The following is a 24,980-nucleotide window of genomic DNA, read 5'->3' as shown; positions in this document are numbered from 1 at the left end:
CAACAACACGAACCCGGGTTGAACCCAATTTGTATCCTACCCGGTTTAGACCCTTACAACCTGTAGGGTAGTACTCGGGTTGGATGTTGTTGGACCTATAAAAGAACGAATGATATCCAAAAGCCAAGACATGATTCAAAGATCAAGAAATAAACAGTTGATGAAGCAATTCTCTCCCCAAAGATAGTGAATATTGAACACCTAATCAGAACATCTGTTTAAGAACAAAGCAAACATCTGACCAAGACTTGGAACCGCTGTTCAAGAAGAAACAACATTTGTTGAAAGCAAAAGACTATTAAGGACCAAAGCACTAATGAAGTCAAAGGTCTGATAAAGAAGACCAAACATCTGTATGGCCAAACGGATGTTTGGATAACTGCAATAGTGGATAGCTAAGATAGTGGTTTCCTTGTGTAATCGTACTTATCTTATCAATGTTTAGACTAGTTAAACAGATGATAGGATTTGCACAAATGTTTGCAACATCTGTGGAATCTATTCTGTTAGGAATGTTAGATGTCACTATCAGGATGATGTTAACATATCACTAACAGAGCTTTAGTACCTAGTATAAATTGATCTTACCTGTTACAGATCTATTCTATCACTTCACACATTCTCTTTTAGACGAATAGTTCTAGTGAGTGATCAGTTGAGGAGGAGACCGTAGAATCATTTCTATAAAACTTTTGAATCTTTTGAATCAATTGAAAAATAGCTTCTGATAATATCTCTCCATTTGTTAATTGTATTGTGATAATTAATATTTGTTTGCAAATATTAAACTCGGTTCTAACATATGGTATCAGAGCTTGGTCACGTTAAACTCGATTTCACAATCAGTTAAACAATCAAAGATTAGCTCAACAGAGAAACAACACTATTCGTTGCTCAGATTAGAAAAGCCTAGAACTCAAAAATGGTTTTCATATACTTTGTTTTTCTTTTAAAAGATCAAGAGAGAATGTCACTCAATAACTATGATTCCCTTATCTCTTGTTGTGGTAGAAAACCACTGATGCTTGACAGATCAAATTACAATATCTGGGAACGTGTAACAACTCTCACTAAAAGTAATACTTAGGATGATAATTATCTATTAAGGAAACCCTAATTGAGACACCCAAGTGATTCTGCATTAACCCTAAAATTTACAGAACAATCGGAATCAGGATCAGGGCCCCTAAAACTCAAGGGGGATAAACCCTAGTTGACGATTATCTATAATACTTGCTGTCTAAGTTTCGTTTGAGAAAAGTGTCAATTCAGCAAGCCTAGTCCCGAACCCAGCTAGCCTATATAATTAGACTGCTTCCCTTACGGACCGTAAGGGATATGGCTTACGGTCCGTAAGCGTGTCCAAAAATCAGTATAAATAGCAGACATTGGCACTTGCTTTCTGTAATTGAAACGACGACCAAATTCTCTGTGTACATCGAGTTATAGCAATAACAGTCCACACCACACACAATTCACGAAGTGCTTCCGCAATCAGGGTAATAACTCGATCGCTATTACGATTCAACGTCCGATCGATTATAACTATCCAACGATTGTCCAAGTGCTGCTCAAATTGAGCTTGTACTTTGATTATTCGTCGTGATTTCGACTTGAATATTTGAGTGTTGTTCGAATTCGGACTATGCTCTGTTATTCGTCGTGAATCCGTTGAATTATTAAGTATTGCACTTGTAAATCATTGTGAGGGTTTAATCTCGTGAATTGTCGTAACTGCTGTATTAGTTACTAACCCGTGTGTGTGTGCATTATTGTTAAATTAGGTTAATCAAGGCAAATCAGTAGGCTTATACTTTGCTCGTCAAATCTGCAATGTGAGTCATTCTCCTTTTATCAACTGTTTTACAAAACTCCAAATTATTTTTAAAGTTATAATTCCAGGGATTAAGTCTTTGTAAATCACCAAGATACGGCCGGTATGTGGGGTTTTGTATACATTACTTGTTTCCCGTCACACTTGGACAAACGGGTGGCCAAGGGGTGATCTGACCACAGTCACAGACACCATTGGACAAATGGGCTAGCCAATGGATGGTCCAGTGACAAATACTGTGGGTAGTTGGATTGATATCAGAAACATTGTAATCACTCTTAATACTGTAAATCATAACAAATGGATTGTTTTCAGTGAAATGAATGATTCACTCAGTATTTCCCCGCTGACCAAAATCTTTTTCAAACATGTTTCACGTGATCTGTTATGATCCATGAAAAGTGCCGTGAAGCACTACAAGCTCAGAGAAGTGTCTCAATGTGAATAAATAAAGAAACATGTTTTGAGAAGTAAAGATTTCCTTGTGAAATCACCTTATTGTAAAATTTTGGGATTTTATCCCTAAACTTGATGTAATATATATTAAACGGGCATTTTTAATATTAAAAGATCCTGTATTAAAAAGACTTCCGCTGTCGCCTAAATTAGATACCACGGGATTCCTGTCTCGCGGCTCTTGAACCAGGTCAAACCGGGGCCGAGGGCCGTGACAGGAAAAGGTGGTATCAGAGCCACTGATCGAGCCACTGATTTAAGCCTATTACTAATTTAAAGTAAAGTATTTAACAAAATACTTAATTTTATTAATTGCCATTCTGTGATTATGTGTTTTATTAACTGGTTATTTGTTAGCTACAGTATGGGTAAACAAAAGCTTTCTGCTATCTACCACAAATTAGACACTACACCCACAGAAAAAGGAACCTCTTCCTCCAAACCCCCAGCAGATCTAAAAGAAGGAATTTTTGTCCGTAAAGCAAATTATGAAAATCCTCTTACCCCAGAGAAAAGAAATTCAATTCTTAGGAAGGGTCAGGAGAAAATAAAGAAACTCCAAGCCAAGAAAGTGAGGTTTAATCCGGAAATCCAGGAATCTGTCACTAGTCAACCTTGGGAGGACGAATTAGATGAAAAATGGGCAAATCTTTATATGCTAGCTACCGTAGCAGAAAATGCAAACCTCTAAAATACCAATAGGCCTAATCTAGTAGAAAATCACTACTCCGTAAATAAATAAATCAAATCCTAGTGTGTTCTTTTTCCTGATTATCCTTTGTATAAATTGGTATGCAATAAAACTTCAATGTTTATTTGTTAAACTTTGTTCCAAAGTTTTAACTTAACATTTTTGTGCATTTTGCATATATGCTATCCAACATGAATGAGATATCGGAAGCATTTCAGAATCTCAACCTCTACCCAGTACCAATTGAAGTCTCCCACGACTTTACTGGTTATATTGCTGACATAGAGGAACCTCTGGAATTCCAAGCTCCACCGCTGGAAAAAGCCAAACCTAAAAAGAGAAGAAGATATGTAGGATGGAGAAAAGTGCGCAGGAGGAAGCCAGCCACTAGGAGACTTCCCAAAATAGAAAACCCCATAGACAAAGGAAAAGGAATTGAGACCGAAGAGATTTCTAAACCAGTAGAGATAGAAATAAGACAAGACATTAAACAAAAGGGAATGGAGATCGGAGAGAGTTCGAAACAACCGGAAGAAATCACATTTCAAGACGAAATAGACCGTCTACTAGCAAATTGTGATGTCATAGAACCTATCAACAATAATCTCTACTCTTACCCTGCTACAGCCCAATTTCCAATAAACTTAGAACCAACTATTCCAGACCCACTAATCCACACACGACCTTTAGGCCAAATGGAAGAGTGGTGGACAAATGACTGGCAATTCCAAAATATGATCAATAGTCCCTATACTTTACTTCCTCAATTTGATCCAGAACCTATCCCCAACCCGCCAATGAGCTATGAAAACCTGGCCGAACTTCATCAGTTTGGTGAAGAACTGATACGTACAGGGAATAGGATCCGGGAAATAGGGGAACAAATCTCCTGGAAATACGACGAGAGGGAGCGTCACTACTGAACTGCCAGTTGATCAAAGATTAGTGGGAAGTCTGTCTGTATAATAATAGTAATAGTGAAATCTAACTCTGTAAAATGGGAAATAAAACATTGTAAGAAAGATAGTGTGTATTGACGCCTATATAATCTATCCAACAAAGTAGAAGTCGAAAAAAAAAATCGACAATTTTGGTTATAGATATATGTTGTAAGGTTTTTTGTGTTTATGTGTAATTGCCTTGTTATATCTAACTTGCAATTATTTGACACTAATAAATTACACTTATACTAATTATCAGATGGAAAACGCTAGTAATGAACCAGTTAATGAAGAAAATCAATCTGAGCAAAATCAGGAAAACCAGTATATGACTAGACAAGATATTGAAAATATCATTACTCAGGGGATAGCCAATGCTATTCCAGCAATCATGGCTGCTGCTCGGAAACCTGTTGAATCGCAACAAATCATTCTTAGTAAACGTACTCAGGAAGACAATTTTAGCCATAGTCTAAACGGAGGTGGCAATCATGACAATCATGATAATGATCCACAACAAGCCCCACTTCCTAAGAAAATGAAAGCTGCAATGCCTGGTTGCACTTACAAAGAATTTCTTGCCTGTAAACCAGCAGAATTTGCAGGTAATGAAGGGGCAACTGCAACACTGCGTTGGTTAGAGAAAACCGAAGCAGTAATTGCAATAAGTAAGTGTGCCAAAGAAGATCAGGTCATGTATGCTTCAAATTTGTTCAAAGAAGGGGCGCTGGAATGGTGGAACACTGTATTACAAGCGAAAGGAAGAAGGATAGCCTATGCGATGAACTGGGAAGAATTTAAGAGTCTTGTAGAAAGAAAATTCTGTCCCGAATACGAAAAGGAACAAATGGCAAACAAGTTCCTGAATCATCGTATGATAGGCGTAAATTGTCGGGGATATACTTCGACATTCTCCGAATATGCGAGAGTGGTACCTACCCTGGCTTCGCCAGAACCGGTACTCATTTCCCGTTATATTTGGGGATTAATCTGAGAAATCCGTAACATCGTTAAAGCTGCAAGACCACGCACTATTGACGATGCTGTGGAGTTAGCTAATACCTTAACCGATGAACTGGTACGCACAAGAGAAGAAGATCGAAAGAAGGAATTGGCTCAGAAGATTACCCAAGGATTTCGTGTGGGTAATATTAAGAAAAGAGGAACAGGGCAATCCTCATCACTCCCTTTCTGCAGAAATTGCAAGAAGAAACACTATGGACAATGCAATATAATCTGCAACTTTTGCAAGGCAAGAGGACATCGTGAAGAAGACTGCAGAAGGAAAACAAGAATCTGTTATAACTGCAGAGAAACGGGACATTTCCAATCTGAATGTCCTAAGTTAGCCAAACCAACAGACAACAAAGCCAAACAAGCCGTCGGAGCTACTAAGAAGAATGCACGAGCATTCCAGTTGACCACTCAAGAAGCTGAACTCATCCCAGATGTGATAGCTGGTACGTTCCTAATTCACGACGTGTTTGCAAAAGTATTATTTGACTCTGGTGCAAACCAAAGTTTTATTGATACTTCATTCTGTTAAGCTCTTAATTTACCTTTAATCACCCTTAGGCAGATCTTCACAGTCGAAACCGCAGAAGGGAATTCTGTTGACATAGATAAAGTTTTGCAAGAAGGAAAAATAGAACTATTAGGCCATAAGTTTTCTGCAAATCTGTTACCTATGAAATTAGCCGGATTCGATGTGGTATTAGGAATGGATTGGTTAGTAGCCAACCATGCTCGAATCCTATGTGATAAGAATTCCGTAGAAATTCGTACCCCCACAGGAGAGGTGATTTTGATTACAGGAGATAGACCTCGAAAGCCACTGAAATTCATCTCAGTAATGAAATTGGCTAGTTATTCGAGAAAACAAGAAATGGTGTATATGATTTCTGTAATCATTAACACTAAAAGTAAGGAACTTCAGGACATCCCTGTAGTCTCAGAATACCCAGATGTCTTCCCGGAAGAATTACCTGGGTTACCACCTGATAGAGAAGTAGAGTTTAGAATTCATCTAATTCCAGGAACTACACCAATAGCCAAGGCACCTTATCGATTAGCACCCACCGAAATGCTAGAATTGAAAAAGCAATTAGATGAATTACTAAGCAAGGGTTTCATACAACCTAGTTCATCCCCTTGGGGAGCACCAGTGTTGTTTGTGAAAAAGAAAGATGGATTGATGAGAATGTGTATCGATTATAGAGAATTGAATAAGGTTACAATTAAGAATCGATACCCATTACCTAGGATCGATGATCTCTTTGATCAACTTCAAGGCGCTAGGTATTTTTCTAAGATTGACTTGCGCTCCGGATATCATCAATTGAAAGTACAAGAGGAAGACATACCTAAAACTGCTTTCAGAACTAGGTATGGTCATTATGAGTTTACAGTCATGCCCTTTGGACTAACAAATGCCCCAGCAGCATTTATGGACATGATGAATAGAATCTGTAAACCATACTTGGATAAATTTGTGATCGTTTTCATCGACGATATACTTATTTACTCCAAAAGTCAGAAGGAACATTGTAAGCACCTACATGTACTCTTAAATTTGTTAAGAAAAGAAAAGCTCTATGCCAAATTCTCGAAGTATGAATTTTGGCTGCGAGAAGTGCAATTTTTAGGTCATGTGGTAAATCACGAAGGAATTCATGTAGATCCTGCTAAAATAGAAGCAATCACTAAATGGAAGGTCCCACAAACAGCTATGGAAATTAGAAGTTTTCTAGGCTTAGCTGGATACTACAGAAGATTTATTAAGGATTTCTCTAAGATAGTTGTACCTTTGACTAAGTTGACCTGTAGAATCGTTAAGTTTGAATGGGGATCTAGACAAGAAGAAGCTTTTAAGATTTTAAAACACCAATTGACGAATGCTCCAATCTTAGCTTTACCCGAGGGAACAGAGGATTTCGAAGTATATTGTGATGCCTCAAAGTTAGGATTTGGATGTGTGTTAATGCAACGCAAGAAGGTAATTGCGTATGCCTCTAGGCAATTGAAAAAGCACGAAGAGAATTATACGACTCATGACTTAGAATTAGGAGCCATAATTTTTGCTCTTAAGATTTGGAGACATTATCTGTATGGAAGTAAGTTTACTGTTTATACAGACCATAAAAGTTTAAGATACATATTTGGGCAAAAAGAGTTAAATATGAGGCAAAGAAGATGGATGGAAATCCTGAGTGATTACGACTGTGATATTCAATATCATGAAGGAAAAGCGAACGTAGTCGCAGATGCCTTAAGTCGTAAGTATCATGAGAAGCAAAAGCGAGTCCGTGCTCTTAGATTAAATCTACCAGTAGACTTAATGGAGCAATTAAAGAAAATTCAGGAAACAGCAATCAAGGACGATGCTGAAGGAATGAAAGGTTACATAAAAGCATTGGAACAAGGAAATGATGGAATTTGGAAATTCCACAAGAAACGAATTTGGGTACCTAAGCAAGGAGAATTAAGAAATAAGATTTTAGAAGAAGCCCATAAATCTAGGTATACTATGCACCCAGGAAACAATAAGATGTACCAAGATTTAAGGAATCATTTCTGGTGGATAGGAATGAAAAAGGATATAGCTGAATACGTATCTAAGTGTCTAACCTGTTCACAAGTTAAGGCCGAACATCAGAAACCTTCAGGACTACTACAACAATTGGAAATGCCTATATGGAAATGGGAACTCATAACAATGGATTTTGTTACTAAGTTACCCAAAACCAGAAAAGGTAATGATGCGATTTGGGTAATTGTGGACCGATTAACCAAATCACCTCATTTTCTACCAATGAAAGAAACCTTTAGCATGGAAAGGTTAGCAAAGTTGTATGTAGACGAAGTCGTATCTTTACATGGAGTTCCGCTCTCCATTGTATCAGATAGGGATAGTCGTTTCACTTCCCATTTCTGGACTAGTTTCCAGAAAGCAATGGGAACTCGACTAAATCTGAGTACTGGATATCATCCACAGACAGACGGACAAAGTGAAAGGACGATACAAACTTTAGAAGACATGCTCCGAGCATGTGTGATAGATTTTGGTGGTAATTGGGATAGCCACCTACCTTTAATTGAATTCTCCTATAACAATAGTTATCATTCAAGCATTGAAACTGCTCCATTCGAGGCACTATATGGACGCAAGTGCAGAACTCCAGTATGTTGGGCAGAAATAGGAGAAAATCAACTATCAGGTCCAGAAATCGTACAAGAAACTACTGACAAGATAACTCAGATCAAGGAAAGACTGAAAACAGCTCGAGATCGTCAGAAGAGCTATGCAGACAATCGTCGCAAGCCATTAGAATTTCAAATCGGAGATAAAGTTCTCTTGAAAGTTTCTCCTTGGAAAGGAGTAGTACGATTCGGTAAGAAAGGAAAGCTGAGTCCAAGATACGTAGGACCTTTTCCAGTAGTCCAACGAATTGGACCAGTTGCTTATCGTTTACAACTACCAGAAGAACTTGCTGGAGTACATGATGTATTTCATGTATCCAACCTCAAGAAATGTTTATCAGACGAATCCCTGGTAGTACCTCTTCAAGATGTAGAGGTAAACGAAAAGCTGAATTTCGTAGAGAAACCACTGCAAATAGAAGACAAGAAAGTCAAGTTTCTCAAACACAAGCGACTAGTGCTAGTCAAAGTCAAATGGAATTCAAAGAGAGGACCGGAATACACTTGAGAGCTAGAATCAGAAATGAAGCGCAAATATCCTCATTTATTCCAGTAATATCTCAAGGACGAGATTTTTCTTAAGGTGGGGAGGATGTAACAACTCTCACTAAAAGTAATACTTAGGATGATAATTATCTATTAAGGAAACCCTAATTGAGACACCCAAGTGATTCTGTATTAACCCTAAAATTTTCAGAACAATCGGAATCAGGATCAGGGCCTCTAAAACTCAAGGGGGGTAAACCCTAGTTGACGATTATCTATAATAATTGCTGTCTAAGTTTCGTTTGAGAAAAGTGTCAATTCAGCAAGCCTAGTCCCGAACCCAGCTAGCCTATATAATTAGACGGCTTCCCTTGCGGACCGTAAGGGATATGGCTTACGGTCCGTAAGCGTGTCCAAAAATCAGTATAAATCGCAGACATTGGCACTTGCTTTCTGTAATTGAAACGACGACCAAATTCTCTGTACGTCGAGTTATAGCAATAACAGTCCACACCACACACAATTCACGAAGTGCTGCCGCAATCAGGGTAATAACTCGATCGCTATTACGATTCAACGTCCGATCGATTATAACTATCCAACGATTGTCCAAGTGCTGCTCAAAATGAGCTTGTACTTTGATTATTCGTCGTGATTTCGACTTGAATATTTGAGTGCTGTTCGAATTCGTACTATGCTCTGTTATTCATCGTGAATCCGTTGAATTATTAAGTATTGCACTTGTAAATCATTGTGAGGGTTTAATCTCGTGAATTGTCGTAACTGCTGTATTAGTTACTAACCCGTGTGTGTGTGCATTATTGTTAAATTAGGTTAATCCAGGCAAATCAGTAGGCTTATACTTTGCTCGTCAAATCTGCAATGTGAGTCATTCTCCTTTTATCAACTGTTTTACAAAACTCCAAATTATTTTTAAAGTTATAATTCCAGGGATTAAGTCTTTGTAAATCACCAAGTTACAGCCGATATGTGGGGTTTTGTATACATTACTTGTTTCCCGTCACACTTGGACAAACGGGTGGCCAAGGGGTGATCTGACCACAGTCACAGACACCATTGGACAAATGGGCTAGCCAATGGATGGTCGAGTGACAAATACTGTGGGTAGTTGGATTGATATCAGAAACATTGTAATCGCTCTTAATACTGTAAATCATAACAAATGGATTGTTTTTAGTGAAATGAATGATTCACTCAGTATTTCCCCGCTGACAAAAATCTTTTTCAAACATGTTTCAGGTGATCTGTTATGATCCAAGAAAAGTGCCGTGAAGCACTACAAGCTCAGAGAAGTGGCTCAATGTGAATAAATAAAGAAACATGTTTTGAGAAATAAAGATTTCCTTGTGAAATCACCTTATTGTAAAATTTTGGGATTTTATCCCTAAACTTGATGTAATATATATTAAACGGGCATTTTTAATATTAAAAGATCCTGTATTAAAAAGACTTCCGCTGTCGTCTAAATTAGATACCACGGGATTCCTGTCTCGCGGCTCTTGAACCAGGTCAAACCGGGGCCGAGGGCCGTGACAGAACGTCTGATGGTACACTATCTAACTCAACAAGGCTCAGGCTGTTAGAGGTCTGTTCTGTACAGATCAGATATTCCATTAACACTTTATGTTGAAAATCTGGATGTTTATGAGCCAAAGAAACCAGAAGATTACTCTATGCTAGATTTCAAAAAGTTCGATTTAGATGCCAAAGCTCTCGTTGTAATTGCAAAGGCACTACCAGCTGAGATCCATGCAGAACTATTACACTGCAATAGTGCTAGAGAATTATGGGAGGAGTTAAAAGAGAAATTCAGTAAATCAGAGGAAACTGTTAAAAACAACCAGAAAACTCTTAACATACAAAACTTGAGAGCATATCTCACCTAGTACAAACAACAGTTTGTGAAAAGGGTGACGATGGTGATGTAACAAACAATGATCTCTGGAATACAACTGAAGATAAGAATAAGTGCGAATGCATATTCATGGCCACCAAAATGGGAGTATCTACATGCCTAGATAGCATATCGTATGTGGACGGTGGAGGATCCAGACATATGACTGGATGCAAAGCTCTACTGACAAATTTCCATTCACATGGAGGTGGTGACATTTCCTTTGGTAATAATGCTAAAGGAAAGGTAATGGGGTCAGGGATTGTCCAAGCTAGAAAGCTAAAATTTGAAAATGTTAATCTGATAGATAATTTAAAATTTACTTTACTCATTGTTGCACAAATGAGTGACAGAGGCTATCGCTCATTTTATTGCAAAGACAACTTGTAGAACTGTTGGACCTGAGGTTATAAAAAAGATTTATAAAATCATATCCGAAAGCACTACACAACTTGTTGCTCATAGAAGTGGCAATGTTTATGTAGTTGACATGTTTAAAGAAAACCCAAAATCCAATGTTTGCCTATTCTCTGTTGCCTGAACATAAGAAATAGAGTTATGGCATAGAAGGTTGGGACATGTTAATTTAAAAACAATTAACACTCTGACAAAGGAAAAGCTTGTCAGAGGTTTACCAACCAAACAATTCAAATGTGATGAACATTGTGTCTTTTGTTTAAAAGGAAAACAACACAAGGTATCACACAAACCCATTGAAGAGTCCAAAATAACCAAATGCTTACAATTTTTGCATATGGATCTGTTTGGCTCAGTGAAAATCATGAGCTTGAGGAAAAAGCGATACTGCTTAGTGATAGTTGATGCTTTTTCTAGGTTTACATGGACATTTTTCTTACACTCAAAAGATGAGACTATAGGAATCTTAAAAGAATTTATCATAATAATAGAAAAACAGTATGATCTTCTTGTAAAGTCCATTAGAAGTGACAATCGGACATAATTAAGAAACTAAGAGGTTGATGAATTATGCATATCTAAAGGAATACTGAGACAATTCAGTATTCCCAGAACACCTGAACAAAATGGGGTTGTTGAAAGAAAAAACAGAACCCTTATTGAGGCTGCAAGAACTATGCTTGTAAATTCCAGTCTTCCATTGTCCTCTTGGGCAAATGCTGTGAATAGTGGATGTTATGTTCAAAATAAGGTCTTATAAATCCTAGGCATCAAAAGACTGCCTATGAGATTTTGTTCAAAATAAAAGTATTAATATCATTTTTCAAAATTTTGGTTGCCCATGCTTTATCTTGAATCTCAAAGATTCAATTTCAAGTTTGCAGCTAAAGTGGACTATGGATATTTCTTGGGATATTCTTCTACAGCCAAGGCCTATAATATGAAGTGTTCAACACAAGGACCATGACTATAAAAGAAACATTAAATGTAAAGCTTAATGAATTGTCATCCTTGAAAATCCTTAAAAATCCAGCAAAACTTTTTGATCTTGATAAATTCAATTTTGAAGAAGTAACTGCAAAGGTTGATGTTGATATAGGTAAACAAAAGGCAACACACATGATTATAGATTTGACATTGAGATGCTATCTCAATACAAAGTTTCGTTTGATCCACAAGGTTCATCTGCACAAAATAACAGTCAGTCCACGATAACTGGATCCACTGTTGATCAAAGTCAACCCCAAACCTCTGATGTTGCTTGTGGTCAAACCACTAATCTATCCACTTCATCAAATAGCTCACCACTTTGACCAATCCCACCACCACCATTTCAAACCACAGATGACCATATTACAATGGCAATAGAGGTTTCACCAGAAAATTCCCAATTATACCCCTCCCCACAAAATTCCATCATTCCATACACTGGAAACACTATCTTCCACAGATCTAATCCGCCAGAACAAGTTATAGAAGACATCAATGCAGGAGTACTCACAAGAAGCCAAACCTTAAATGTCTGCCTATTTGCAGATGTTCCATCACCAATCCAACTTGTCAAATACCAAGAGGCATTAAAAGACAATAATTGGGTAGAAGCCATGCAAGTAGAGCTTCTTCAGTTCAAGAGACAACAAGTATGGAAACTTGTACCATTACAAAATGGGTCTTTAAAATCAAAATTGATGAAAGAGGCGTTGTTATCAAAAACAAAGCCAGGTTTGTGGTTCAAGGGTATAAACAAGAAAAAGGAATTGACTATGATGAAACCTTTACTCCGATATCAAGGTTGGAAGCCATAAGACACTTCTTGGCCTTTTCTGTCAACCACAACATGAAGGTGTATCAGATGGATATAAAGTGTGCCTTTCTCTACGGGAAAATCCAAGAAGTGGTCTATATGTGTCAACCGCCTGGATTTGAAGACACATTCCATCCTGATCATGTCTATAGACTAAACAAAGACCTGTATGGACTAAAACAAGCACCAAGAGCCTGGTATGATACCCTATCCACTTTTCTCATATCCAACAAATTTAAAGAGGTAAAATTGATAAAACTATTTTTCTAAAATGGGAAGGGAATGATCTATTAATTGTACAAAATTATGTGGATGATATCATTTTTGGATCCACATGTAATAAATTGTGTGATGAATTTAGAAAATTGATGACAGCTCAATTTGAAATGAGTGCCATGGGATAATTACAATGTTTTCTTGGTCTCTAAGTTCAACAATTTGAAAATGGAACTTTCATTATCCAAAACAAATATGCCAAAACTCTTTTGAAAAAGTTTGACATGAATGATTGTAAACCATGTGCTACCCCCATAAGTACATCAAAACCATTCATATCTGATGAAAAACATGATTTGATAGATCAAACGCTTTACAGATGTATGATTGGGTCATTGATGTACTTAACGGCATCAAGGCCTGAGGTTATGTTTGCTACTTGTGTTTGTGCAAGATGTCAAGCATCACCGAGAAAGTCAAATTTAGTAGCTGTAAAAAGGATATTCAGATACCTAAAAGGTGCTCCTAAACTTGGTATCTGGTATCCAGCTAATGGAAATATCGAGATTTCAGGTTTCTCGGCTAGTGACTTTGCTGGTTGCCACAAGGAAGTCAACATTAGTAAGTTGCCAATTCCTAGGTAATACCTTGGTCTCATCGCAAAGTAAAAACAAACAACAGACTCTAATTCTACAGAAGAGGCAGGGTATATAGCTGCTGCAGGTTGCACTGCTCAACTCCTATGGCTTCAAAATTAATTGCTTGGTTTTAGTATAACTGCTCTAAAGACACCATTAATTTTGGACTATCAAGAAGCTGAAAACATTATCAAGAACCCAGTGCCACATTAAAAAACAAAGCACATTGACATTCGTCATCACTTTGTAAGAGATTGTTACGAAAAATGATTGATTTCACTACACAATATCCCACTTAGGATCAATTGGCAAATATGTTCACAAAAGCATTGGACACATCTACTTTTGAAAGATTGATCTCCAGAATTGGAATGTTAAACAGAGACTGAAAATATTTTTCAGTTTTCTAAGTAAAAAAATAAAATGTTGTTTTTAAAAATCAAAATTGTGTTATTAAAAAGAAAGGATTGATAAAATCAACAAAAACAAAACCTCTGTTCAGAGGAGTATATCAACTGTTTAAGTAGTTCAACAGTTTATTAACTTTGGAAAACCACTGTTTAACCAATAAAAGTTTCAAACAGAGGTTTTTCAAAACTCTATTAACCAAAAGTCAAACAGATGTTTCTAAACCACTGATTTGGTCACTCTAACGTATGTTGATCACAACTGAGGTTTCAATCAGATGTTTTAAAAAATAGACCTTATGTTTCTTTATCAATGGGTTTTGTTAAGCATAGCTTTGGTCTAACAAATAAAAACCTGCCACGTCACCAAAAAGGTAACTGTTTAGCCACGTCATGACCACTGATGGAAAACCCTATAAAAACCCTAACCAAACAAAGGTTATCCTTACTTGTGCGATAAACACTGATTTTTCAAAAACAAAATTCTTTCTCTACAATCAAAAAGATCATCGTTTCAACTATTTCTAAAAGATTCTCACTTTACACTAAAAAATTATCTTTTTAAAAGATTTTTAAAAAAGTTAACCTCATCTCGCGATGTCACTTTCCTTGAAACCACTCCAAAATTACCTTCTGTATCTCATGAAATCCTCTCCAAATATAGAGTTTCACTCGATCATTGACATCATCGCCGCATCCAAATATTACAACATTCGTGTTTCCAATACACCTAGCCATTTGAAAAATATTGAAGATTTCTGGGCAAATTCAAAAGTTTTACTTCATGATAAAAATCCTTATACCATTATTTCAACAGTCAATGGTATTGCTGTTCAGATAACACAAGAGTTGATTTCAACAACTTTTGGACTAAATGATGAGATAGGTAAGGAAACTTTTCCAAAAAACTGATCTTCATCATGAATTCATAGAAAGAGGGTATGATGGACAGGTGGCAAGCACAACAATTTACAAACCTAATTTTCCACCTGCCATGAAATTTTTCTTCCATTCCCTCCTCATATGCTTATCACCCAAAACCACTGCATATAATGAAATTTCATTGAAAATGCAGTATTTAGGATATGCTAATTTAACAAATGCAAATATTAAGCTATCCAAAACTGTGTTTCTTGACATGGTTGCTAATGTCAAAGCGAAGAAAGATGGCAAACCTAAAGCCTTTCTTTTATACCAAGATTGATAAGCTGTCTTTTACAAAGGATCTTGACACTAGAATTTTTTGAAAACGGTGAGACATTTCAAATAAAGGTCTTTCAAATGAAACTTTCACCCACATGAGGGAAAGTGTGGGTAAAGAAAAAGTTTTAGAAAAACTAGCAACAGATGTTACAACATCTGTTGCAGAGCCTATTACTCTTGGTGACCACAATACCCAACCTAGTATTGTCGAACACACATCAGCCATTCCAAAAAGACCACATCTATCCGCAAAACAAAATCTAAAAAGAAAACACCAAAAAAGGTAACTCTGGAAGATGAGGTGCTAGAGGAGCCTGCTGCATCAAAAAGCAGCAAACATTTGTTGTTACTTCCTCACAACAGATGCAAACACCTCCACCTATCCAAAAGGATTGTGTTGTAAGCATAGGGGACCCATATCAAGAGGGAGATGACTCATTTAAGCATTTCTTCTCAAGCCCCACTCCTAGGGCTGCTTCCCTTTATACTCCACCCACCACACTAATGTTATCCACCATTAAACCATTGCTTGATGCACTTGATAACCCTGACTTGCGTAAACCTAGTTCTTCTCAACAACAAGTTACTGAGAGTATACCTGAGTAAGTGACTAGGGCAAGTCCAGGACTTAGTGTTAGCCCACAAGCAGAGGAGGCTACACCTTCTGTGTCTCAAGAGACACAGGAAGGTATTTCAAGTGGGACAACTACTACAACTATAGAGACAACATTCTCATAGTTGGACAGTGATTACATCATTAAGACCTCCTTAAAGGCAACAACTGTTGAGTCTACAATTGTACACTTAAAAACAGTTGGAAGTCCTCAGTACCAAGAAAAAGGGGTATCTGGTTCAAAACCATATACAACCACTTCTAGTGGGAATTTAGTTGATCATATTCGTTTAGGTGATGAGTTAAGATACAAAGAATTAATGGCTAGAGTGTCCAATTTAGAATCTTCAGTGGCTGTGATAAAATACATGATGAAGATATTGGTACAAAACTCTACCCCTCCTATAAATGTAGAACTTGCAGGGAAAGTTTGGTTCCATGCCCAATCTTATCTCCAGATACAAAGGCAGTTTGCAGATGCTACCCACAACATTCACATGGAGTTAATCAGAAATATGGCTGAAGCAAGATTTTCTGACACACAAGCAGAGATCTAAGCCATAAAAGATTATTTCCTTCAAGCAATAGGTACTGCTCCTATTCTAGAGTATCCAGTAGATGATGCTAAAAAGGGGGAGAGTAGTGATATTCTGAGAAAGCTTCCACCTTCAAATCCAACCAGAAATGCTAAGATTACTCAAACCACTATTTCATCAACTCAAATCACTATTCCCTCAACTCAAACCTCTGCTCCATCACAAACCACTGCATCTGAAACATCTGTTGGTATTACAAAATGGCCAACAGATGTTACAACAACATCATTTATAAAATCACTACTACCTATCCCTCAAATTAGCAAAAGAAAAATGATTACCTCACCTATCAAATCACCCATCAGAAATCCCACCACTAACATCTTTACCACCATCATCATCTATACCATCTGCAAGCCTTCCTAGCCAAAAGAATGGTTTTAGAAAAGGCAGACCAAAAGAATGGTTTTAGAAAGAAATCAAGGGAAGGGTGATAAGGAAATCCTGCATATTCTTACAAGAGAATACAAAAAGGAAGAAGCTTTGAGAGGCTATGCCAACATGAACTACAAGAACCTATCCCATGATCCCATTACCGATTCAGATCTCAAAAAGCTGCTCAGAGAGGATTACCTTAATCACATCATGGAAAAGAAACCATATGATGCTGATAAGGAATACTTTACATGTTGGCCAACAAAATTCTTGCTAGATGAAATAGTAAGGATTGAAAAGTTGAAGCTATTTCCTAACATCACTCCTTCACCCCCAAATTGTAAAGATGGCAAAAAGCTAAATGAAAAAAGGGCTCTGAAGATGAGGAGAATGAAGGAAAAACTAGCTGCTACAAAAATAGACACCATGAAAATAGTGGCTAAAATGAATGAGTCAACAACCTTTAAAAACTATAAACAGTTGGAAACTCAAAGAGAAAAGGATCCCTCATTAACAAAAAGGCCAGAGTATCAGTAACTAGACTTTCCTATCAAAACTTTGGTCAAGCCTTATGAGTTCCCATCAACAAGAAATCTATCAAGAGCTGCAAGGGAGTTTATTAAAAGAAAATATGAACAGGAGAAGGACACCAGGAAAGAATACCTAGTTGACATAATCATGGTAAGACAAGTCTTTCCAAACTCATTAGCAATAACTCTGGTCCCGACAAATCCTCCTAGTAAAAAAAATTCTAAAATGGAAGTCTAACAAATACACCTATGAATTGACTTTGCCCAGGGCTAGTGGGGAAGTGGAAAGATCACAATGAAAAGTGCATCTGGCCTAAAACTTAAACATCTGCGAGACTTGATAAGTGTACCACTGGAAAGAGACCCATAAGACACTGTTTCTCTTGACTTTGAGTTACAATTCAAAGGTGAAATAAGAGAACAATTGATGAGAGAATAAAAGTTGGTCAAATAAACATCTGTTTTGGCATCATCTGTTCTAGGCAGAGATTGTTGGACCTATAAAAGAACAAATGATATCCAAAAGCCAAGACACAACTCAAAGATCAATAAATAAACAGTTGATGAAGCAATTCTCTCCCCAAAGATAGTGAATCTTGAACACCTAATCAGAACATTTGTTCAAGAACAAAGCAAACATCTGATTAAGACTTGGAACCGATGTTCAAGAAGAAACAACATATGTTGAAAGTTAAAGACTGTTGAAGACGAAAGCACTGATGAAGTCAAAGGTCTGATAAAGAAGGCCAGACATCTGTATGACCAAACAGATGTTTGGAAACTGCAACAATGGATAGCTTAGACAGTGGTTTCCCAATGTAACAGTACTTATCTTGTCAATGTTTAGACTAGTTAGAACAGATAATAGGATTTGCACAAATGTTTGCAACATCTGTGGAATTTTTTCTGTTAAGAATATTATATGTCACTATTAGGGTAATCTCAGCATATCACGAACAGAGCTTTAGCACCTAGTATAAATAGATCTCACATGTTAGAGATTTATTTTATCATTTCACGTATTCTCTTTTGTATGAATATTTCTAGTGAGTGAACGGACTGATGGGGAGATTGTAGAATCATTTCTATAAAACCCTTTGAATATTTTGAATCAATTGAAAAACAGTTTCTGATAATATCTCTCTATTTGTGAATTGTATTGTGATAATCAATATTTATTTGCAAATATCAAACTCAGCTCTAACAGATGTTTTTCACCCACACTAGTTTCAACCCAGAAGTTTGTAACCCGCATGAAACAACCCGGTTTGTCAAACTTGTTTGAACCCTGTTTAATGAACCTGCTCGACAAATAATTAAATAACAATTTTACGCATAGGGATAAATAGTGATGAATAAGATCAAATGCTAAACTACAACTATGTCGAAGAAAACGAATAGTTTTGTAAATTTTTTATTCGTGTCATAATGTTTTGTTTAATGATATTATGTTTTAGTTATAAATTTTTAAAAACATATAAAGGATTTTAGTTATTTATGTTTATTATATTTGTAAAGACTTTTTTAATAAAGTTGAGATATAAGGTGGCACCCGATTTGAGAGCCAACACGGTCTTAACCAAGGCCCAAACCCAACTGGTTTTTTAGGGTTGAGTTTTACAAACCACCAACCCAGGTTGAACTCAACCCGCTTTGACATCTTTAATCTTCACTTCAAACAAATTTGAACGCGATTCGGATTCAAACCCCAATCCGCTTTGTGCACCTCTAGGTTCGTAGGCTTTGATAGCCGATCCTAATTAATTAGGACAACCAGCCATAATTAGGTTTTAGGCCCACTTACTTAAGTTGTTGATTAAGGAATTAACCCTAATCTTATTCTATATAAACCCATGATGTAATTGTTGTGTCATTCTTTGAACAATTATAACATCTAATAAAAGTGAAACCCTAGTTGACCGAACCACGTAAAATTTCGTGTTTTTAATTTTTTGCTAGTGTGTGTGTATTTGTATGTTTCGCTTGCGCTCAAGCCTGCTCTGATCCGATACCTGACAGAAGCTTCCAGTGATTTTAGGCCAATGAGAACGAGGTAATGATTTATTCTCGGAAAATATTTTTTATCGTTTTAAACTTTGATATAATTTTGTACAAAAAAGGTTACAATTTCTTGAATGGAAATTATATTATAATGTAAACCACTCACGACGTTATATTTTAATTAAACGTCAATGGAAGTGAGGTAGCTTGAAATTTTCTTTTAAGAAAATTGAGGACAGGAAACGAGAAAAAATCCGTTTGAAATTATTTTTTTTGTTTTCGAATATTAAATTACAGTTTGAATTTGATTTTTTCACCTATTGTTCTACTCGTAGAAGTTTTCCATATTTTAATAGCGTTCTGATATTTTAAAACGTCTAGATTGCCATGCGACCACGACAATTCAGCTAGTATAACCAATGACTATGTCTAATACAATTATAACTCGTCAATTAAAGTGGCCAAACAGGGGTAAGACTGGAATTTAAGAGTTGTAATGACGTTACCTTTGCAGTCGCCCCTGCTGGTGGTACCGTCGGAGCAGAAACATACGAATCCGGCTGTATCGAGGCGCCCGCACCGCCCACCTGACTCTTCACATTTATTGTTGCAATCACCCATCCTACTCCATTCTAGCTCGAATCCTCCTTCCAAAATGCTGCCAAATTCCGTCGAAAAATTAGAGTATCTATTGATATTGTCACGGAGCACTGTTGTTATGACATTTTCACTGCATGAGTACTCATCCCAACTCCATACCAATTCCTCCGTACTGGTATTCATAACATGAACGCACGACTTTCTTTCATTTCTTTCCAAGCACAGTAATTCAGTTGCAAGAGAAGAACATCCAGTGCAATTGAAATGAAAACTTAGATTAGCGTTAAGCGTAGCGAAGTTGAGATGCATGGTTTGTAAGTTAATCCCATGGCGCACCCGAGGGCAGTTGCTGGGGCCTGTGACAACAGAAGAAACGTCGTAATCCGAAACTACAATATTGCTTGATTCGTAGTTTATTCTCTGCACGTAGTAATTGTCGCCACCAAAAGTAATTTTAGGAACACTCAGGTTGCCAATGGCGGAGCAACTGATTCCGAAGCCTTGATAACCGCAAAACTGGGAGGTGGATTCAGTGGCTATCATCCAAAACGGGTAGCGGACAGTGACATTACCGCAGTTGTATGAAGGGCAATTTGGGTAAGTTGAATTATTAGATTGTGCAGCAGCAGCAGGCAGGGCGATGAAAATGAAGGGAAGGAGAAGGAGAAGGAGAGAGAGTGAAAGCGGGTAAAGGAGGTTAGACATGATTTTGGAAATGTTGAACGAACAAGTCCAACTATCTCTTCTGTGTGTGTATATATAATTATTTATATAAAGTCTGCAGCAAAAGAACATTACATATCCTAAAAACAGTGAGAAGGAAAGATTGGGGCAAGCCAATGTGAGATACATGTGATAAATCTTGATAACATAAAAATTGATTTCCGTTGTGAAACTAGCCTAATAACAAAGAAAGAAAAAGAAAATAATAGAGAGAAGAGATCTAATATTTCATTGATTGAGATATATATCATAACAAAGGGTTGAGATCCTGTACAGACAGTGCTAACTGTAACAACCGTAAGAACATATCTGAACCATTGATAGTTTAAATCAAGGGTTATGGTTGATTATAAATAAAACTCTTATAATTAAAAATTCGTACTAACAAGTTAAGGGTAATTATGTAAAATTTCTAGTCATTTGACATTTTCAATTAAATACAAATTCCACCAAGATTTTTTAAACTAAAATAACTTTTATATACTTCATTATTTTTAAAAAAAAAATATACCATAAAATCAAGTATGTTTTTATCTTTAATATGAATACCATATTGCTATAATTTTTTTTATTTATAAAAGTAACTTTTAAAAAAGTTATCAAAAGTTGTTTTATAATTGTGCTGATAATGTGCTGATTATGTGTTAATTACAATATAATTGCCCATCGAGATATTTCATAAAATTTGTTAAATATTCTTCCCATAAGATTTTATCCTGCTTGAAGATGATTTGAATCAGCACTTTGAAAACTAACCAACACGTGTATTAACAACACTTTAAAAACATACCAGCACATATGCTAACAACACTTTAAAAACATATAAGCACATGTGCTAACAGAACTTTAGAAACATACCAGCACATGTTTAAACAACACATTAAAAACATACTGAAAAAAATAAGCAGTACATGTTTTAGCAGCACTTGAAAAACAAGCACAACAGGGAATTAAATTTGTTTTTTGCTGCACTTGAAAATCAAGCACAACAGGAAACTAAATTTATGTAAGTACACATGCTAACTGCGTAATGTAAAATTAATTTCAAGTTTTTATTTGAGTTTATCTGTTTATTTCTTTATTTGAATTCTTGGTACTTATCTTTATTGACTTTTATCTTAGTTTAAAACAATCATATAGTTGTAATAATTTGTTACAAAGTGCTGATTAACAAATTGCCTGTTGTTGGTGGAGATTGTGCTGGTTAACAAAGTGCAGATTAAGAAAGTGCCTATTGTTGCGATTTGTGAAGATTGTGCTGATTTACAAAGTGCCTGTTGTTGGAAATTTTCAAATTTTGATTTGAAATAGTGCATGAATATAGGGGATAATTAAAATTTGGAATTAATTAAATTCAAAAAATAGGGTGATAAAGTCTAAAATACCCTTGTCTAGCTTTTTTAATGAAGGACACATGTCTAATAGTGGTTGGTTCTTATAGTTCTTACACATATTGAGGTTTGTATTTGATCTCATCCAAGAGATACAAAAGACTATATATAATTGAGGAAAACTTGTGTAACAAACTGTTATGAACATTATAAGTCCAAGCCCAACTATCAAGTATAACACCACGATGATCCAATCAAGTAGCCCATTAGTCAAAGCCCAACAAGTAAATGACTGGATGTTCTGACGCAGGTTATAAGCACAAGGATGTGAGAGAATAGAATTATGAATTAACTTGCATGAGTGTTTTAGTTTCCCATCTCAATCTTCTCTGTAATCTCATCTCATTCTTCTTAAATTTAATAGTGAAATCTGCGTTGACTAGCTATTGATTCATATACGGATCGATCACTCTAAATTAGTTCATTCCATTGGTGCTTTCATTGAATCGTCTGCATCGACAGCGGACGACTCATTGATCCTTGATATAATCGCTGATTTTTAGACCATGCTTAAGAACACTAATAAGATGCAAAGTGCTCTGAGGCGGATGTCTGCAACCCTAGATAAACAATAGTCGGCTGTTGTCAAACTGGGGGACCTACTTCTTTCACCACCTAAAGACGCTACCGATGATTCTGATCTAGGGCTCGAGACTACAACTCCTTCGAATTTTGGTTCAATCGAATCTGAAAATGCAATTCTCACACATCCGTCGGGTGTGTTGGAGTCCTCGCTATACCCTACTCCGATGCCGTCATTTGGCGATTCACATCCAGATCCGAACGATTCTAGTGGCGAGATTGATTTGTTTGGTGATTCACATCCTGCTCAAAACGAGTCAGATTCTGAGCATGACACCTTCACAAGCGGTGTTAATTTACCTGATTCTAGAGAGGATTTGGCCCTAGGGATCACTATTGCAACTTCCATTGGCGATTCAGATGTGGCTCGTTTTAGTCACCCTGCTATTGGAATGTTCGAGGTGGATCTGAGTTTCTCACAACCTCTCCCCACTCTTCTTTCTAAGACGGTCAATCTCAATTATAGGGATGATTTGGGTCTCGGATTATCGGTTTCTAATCTTTTCATTTCAATAGTTCCTCTTCAGATATCCCCTCCAAAACATAATGTTACAGATGTTTATATAATGCATAGATCTAGTTTTGATGCTCAATTGCCAGGGATGAATTTGGTTTGTGTTACTAATCCGTTTCATATTTTTACACTTTCTCTTAGTCGGCTTAGTACGATGTTGTGTGAGTTTGGTTCTTCAATTTTAGTTAATCAACGCCTATTCATTCCTCAGTTGTATATTTTGGGTGATGATCCAAAACCACCCGACCCGTATACCACCTTTGGTTTTCATCCTGGTGTGCTTCTTGATCCTACTATTTCAGTTGTGACCATCTATTTGGCTCCATGTCACAACCAATCCAACCGTGATGTTATGGTTGTTAGTAATCACAATAAAATATGTCAGACGCATCTATACGGTTATCAAGCTACATTTCGTATTTGTTTCCATGGTGTTTGAGATACTTTGGATGGCCACATTCTTCATTTTTGTTGGTTGGTAGTTTTAACCATACAACCACACTTGCACTTACTACATGTGCGCAACATTATATTCTTATGCGCATGGGTGATAGTTTGTTTTCAACACATTTTAGATGACATATAATGCCTTATGGAAGTCTTTTCTTGGGAAACATCACCACCAATTTACCCATACCGGCTAGACCTCCACATGCAATTCCTGATACTTCAATTTTTTTGGCTGATGATACGGAACCACCAGACCTGGATTGTGATTTCGGTGCGGGCAACTCACTTGTTGAAGTAAATAGGTTTGCTAAGTTCGTTGTTGGCTTGAGGTTAAAATTTGAGGCTAAATTGCGAGGGATTCACTTTGGTTTTATTCTTGAACAAAGTTTTATTGACATGCTTTATTTGTATGGGGTTATTATGATCCTCAACCCAGTTGGTACATGGGTACAACCTGATTCAATCATATCAACCACCATTGAATATTTAGAGTGGTCCTCTCACTATGGTCCACGCTCAGATCATGTTAAAATGGGTAAACATATTCTCTACATTGTACACTTTGTCTATGCTTTCAACTCTCCAACGAAACTACTCTGCGCACCAACAGTAGAGAAAAAATGGTGGGAAAATGAGCTCAAATATAATTTCTTTAAACACCTTAATATGATTTCAATTCTAGTAGATTATGAGGTGATTATGCAGTTTCGTAACTCGGATTTGGTACCGCCTGATGTTGTTCTTCCTCACATAATGCAGTTTATAAAGCATCATATTGGGGTGTTATGGTGTGCACTACTTGTTTATTTGTCTCGATTTACGGCACTGGCTGCACAAGATGTTCGGGACGTTCATACAACTAACACTTCTCTTTTGGTGCTTGAGTTTCAAGTTGGCGATAATCGTCTTGGTTGGAAAGGCGGAACTACCACTCTAGTCTCTTACTTAGATGAAGACATTCTCAAACAACCACCCGACTCCTACACATTTCTTACAACAAACACTAATGCCACCGAAGTGGAGCCATTTACAATTGAAATTCATAAGCCGGAATTTGGTTTTTTTCCCAGTACTACTCATGTTGCACAACCTTATTTTCATGGGCTATGCTGGTGGTTCTCTACTAGGTCAACCCTGCATAAAGAAAATGGCATTGACAAATATGATATTAGCAATGATGTTGTTTGATTGAGACCTTATCAACCTATTCAAGTCTCCATGTTTCAGAAACCACTAGTTATTGCAATATACAATTTCAACAGGGAGCCTCTTATAATATCATCCAACCTAGGAACAATGTATAGAGTTGATCTTGTTGATGGTTCTCCACTTGCAATTAAGAAGCTCAACACTTGTAAGATTCATGTACAACTTCGTCGCATTGGTGTTCTGTTTGG

At 36.7% G+C, this 24,980-nt stretch overlaps 1 protein-coding gene across 1 annotated transcript; it reads right to left on the bottom strand.

Moving 5' to 3' along the window:
* Window positions 1–19,761: 19,761 nt before the first annotated feature.
* Window positions 19,762–20,628, bottom strand: LOC110924896. The gene has a single exon (XM_022168873.2). The coding sequence runs from the start codon at window positions 20,626–20,628 to the stop codon at window positions 19,762–19,764; it is 867 nt and encodes a 288-aa protein (XP_022024565.2).
* Window positions 20,629–24,980: the final 4,352 nt, after the last annotated feature.

Source organism: Helianthus annuus, chromosome 17, assembly GCF_002127325.2.
Source record: "Helianthus annuus cultivar XRQ/B chromosome 17, HanXRQr2.0-SUNRISE, whole genome shotgun sequence".
In the NCBI taxonomy this organism is placed as follows: domain Eukaryota; kingdom Viridiplantae; phylum Streptophyta; class Magnoliopsida; order Asterales; family Asteraceae; genus Helianthus; species Helianthus annuus.
This window is presented reverse-complemented; position numbering and strand designations above follow the sequence as displayed.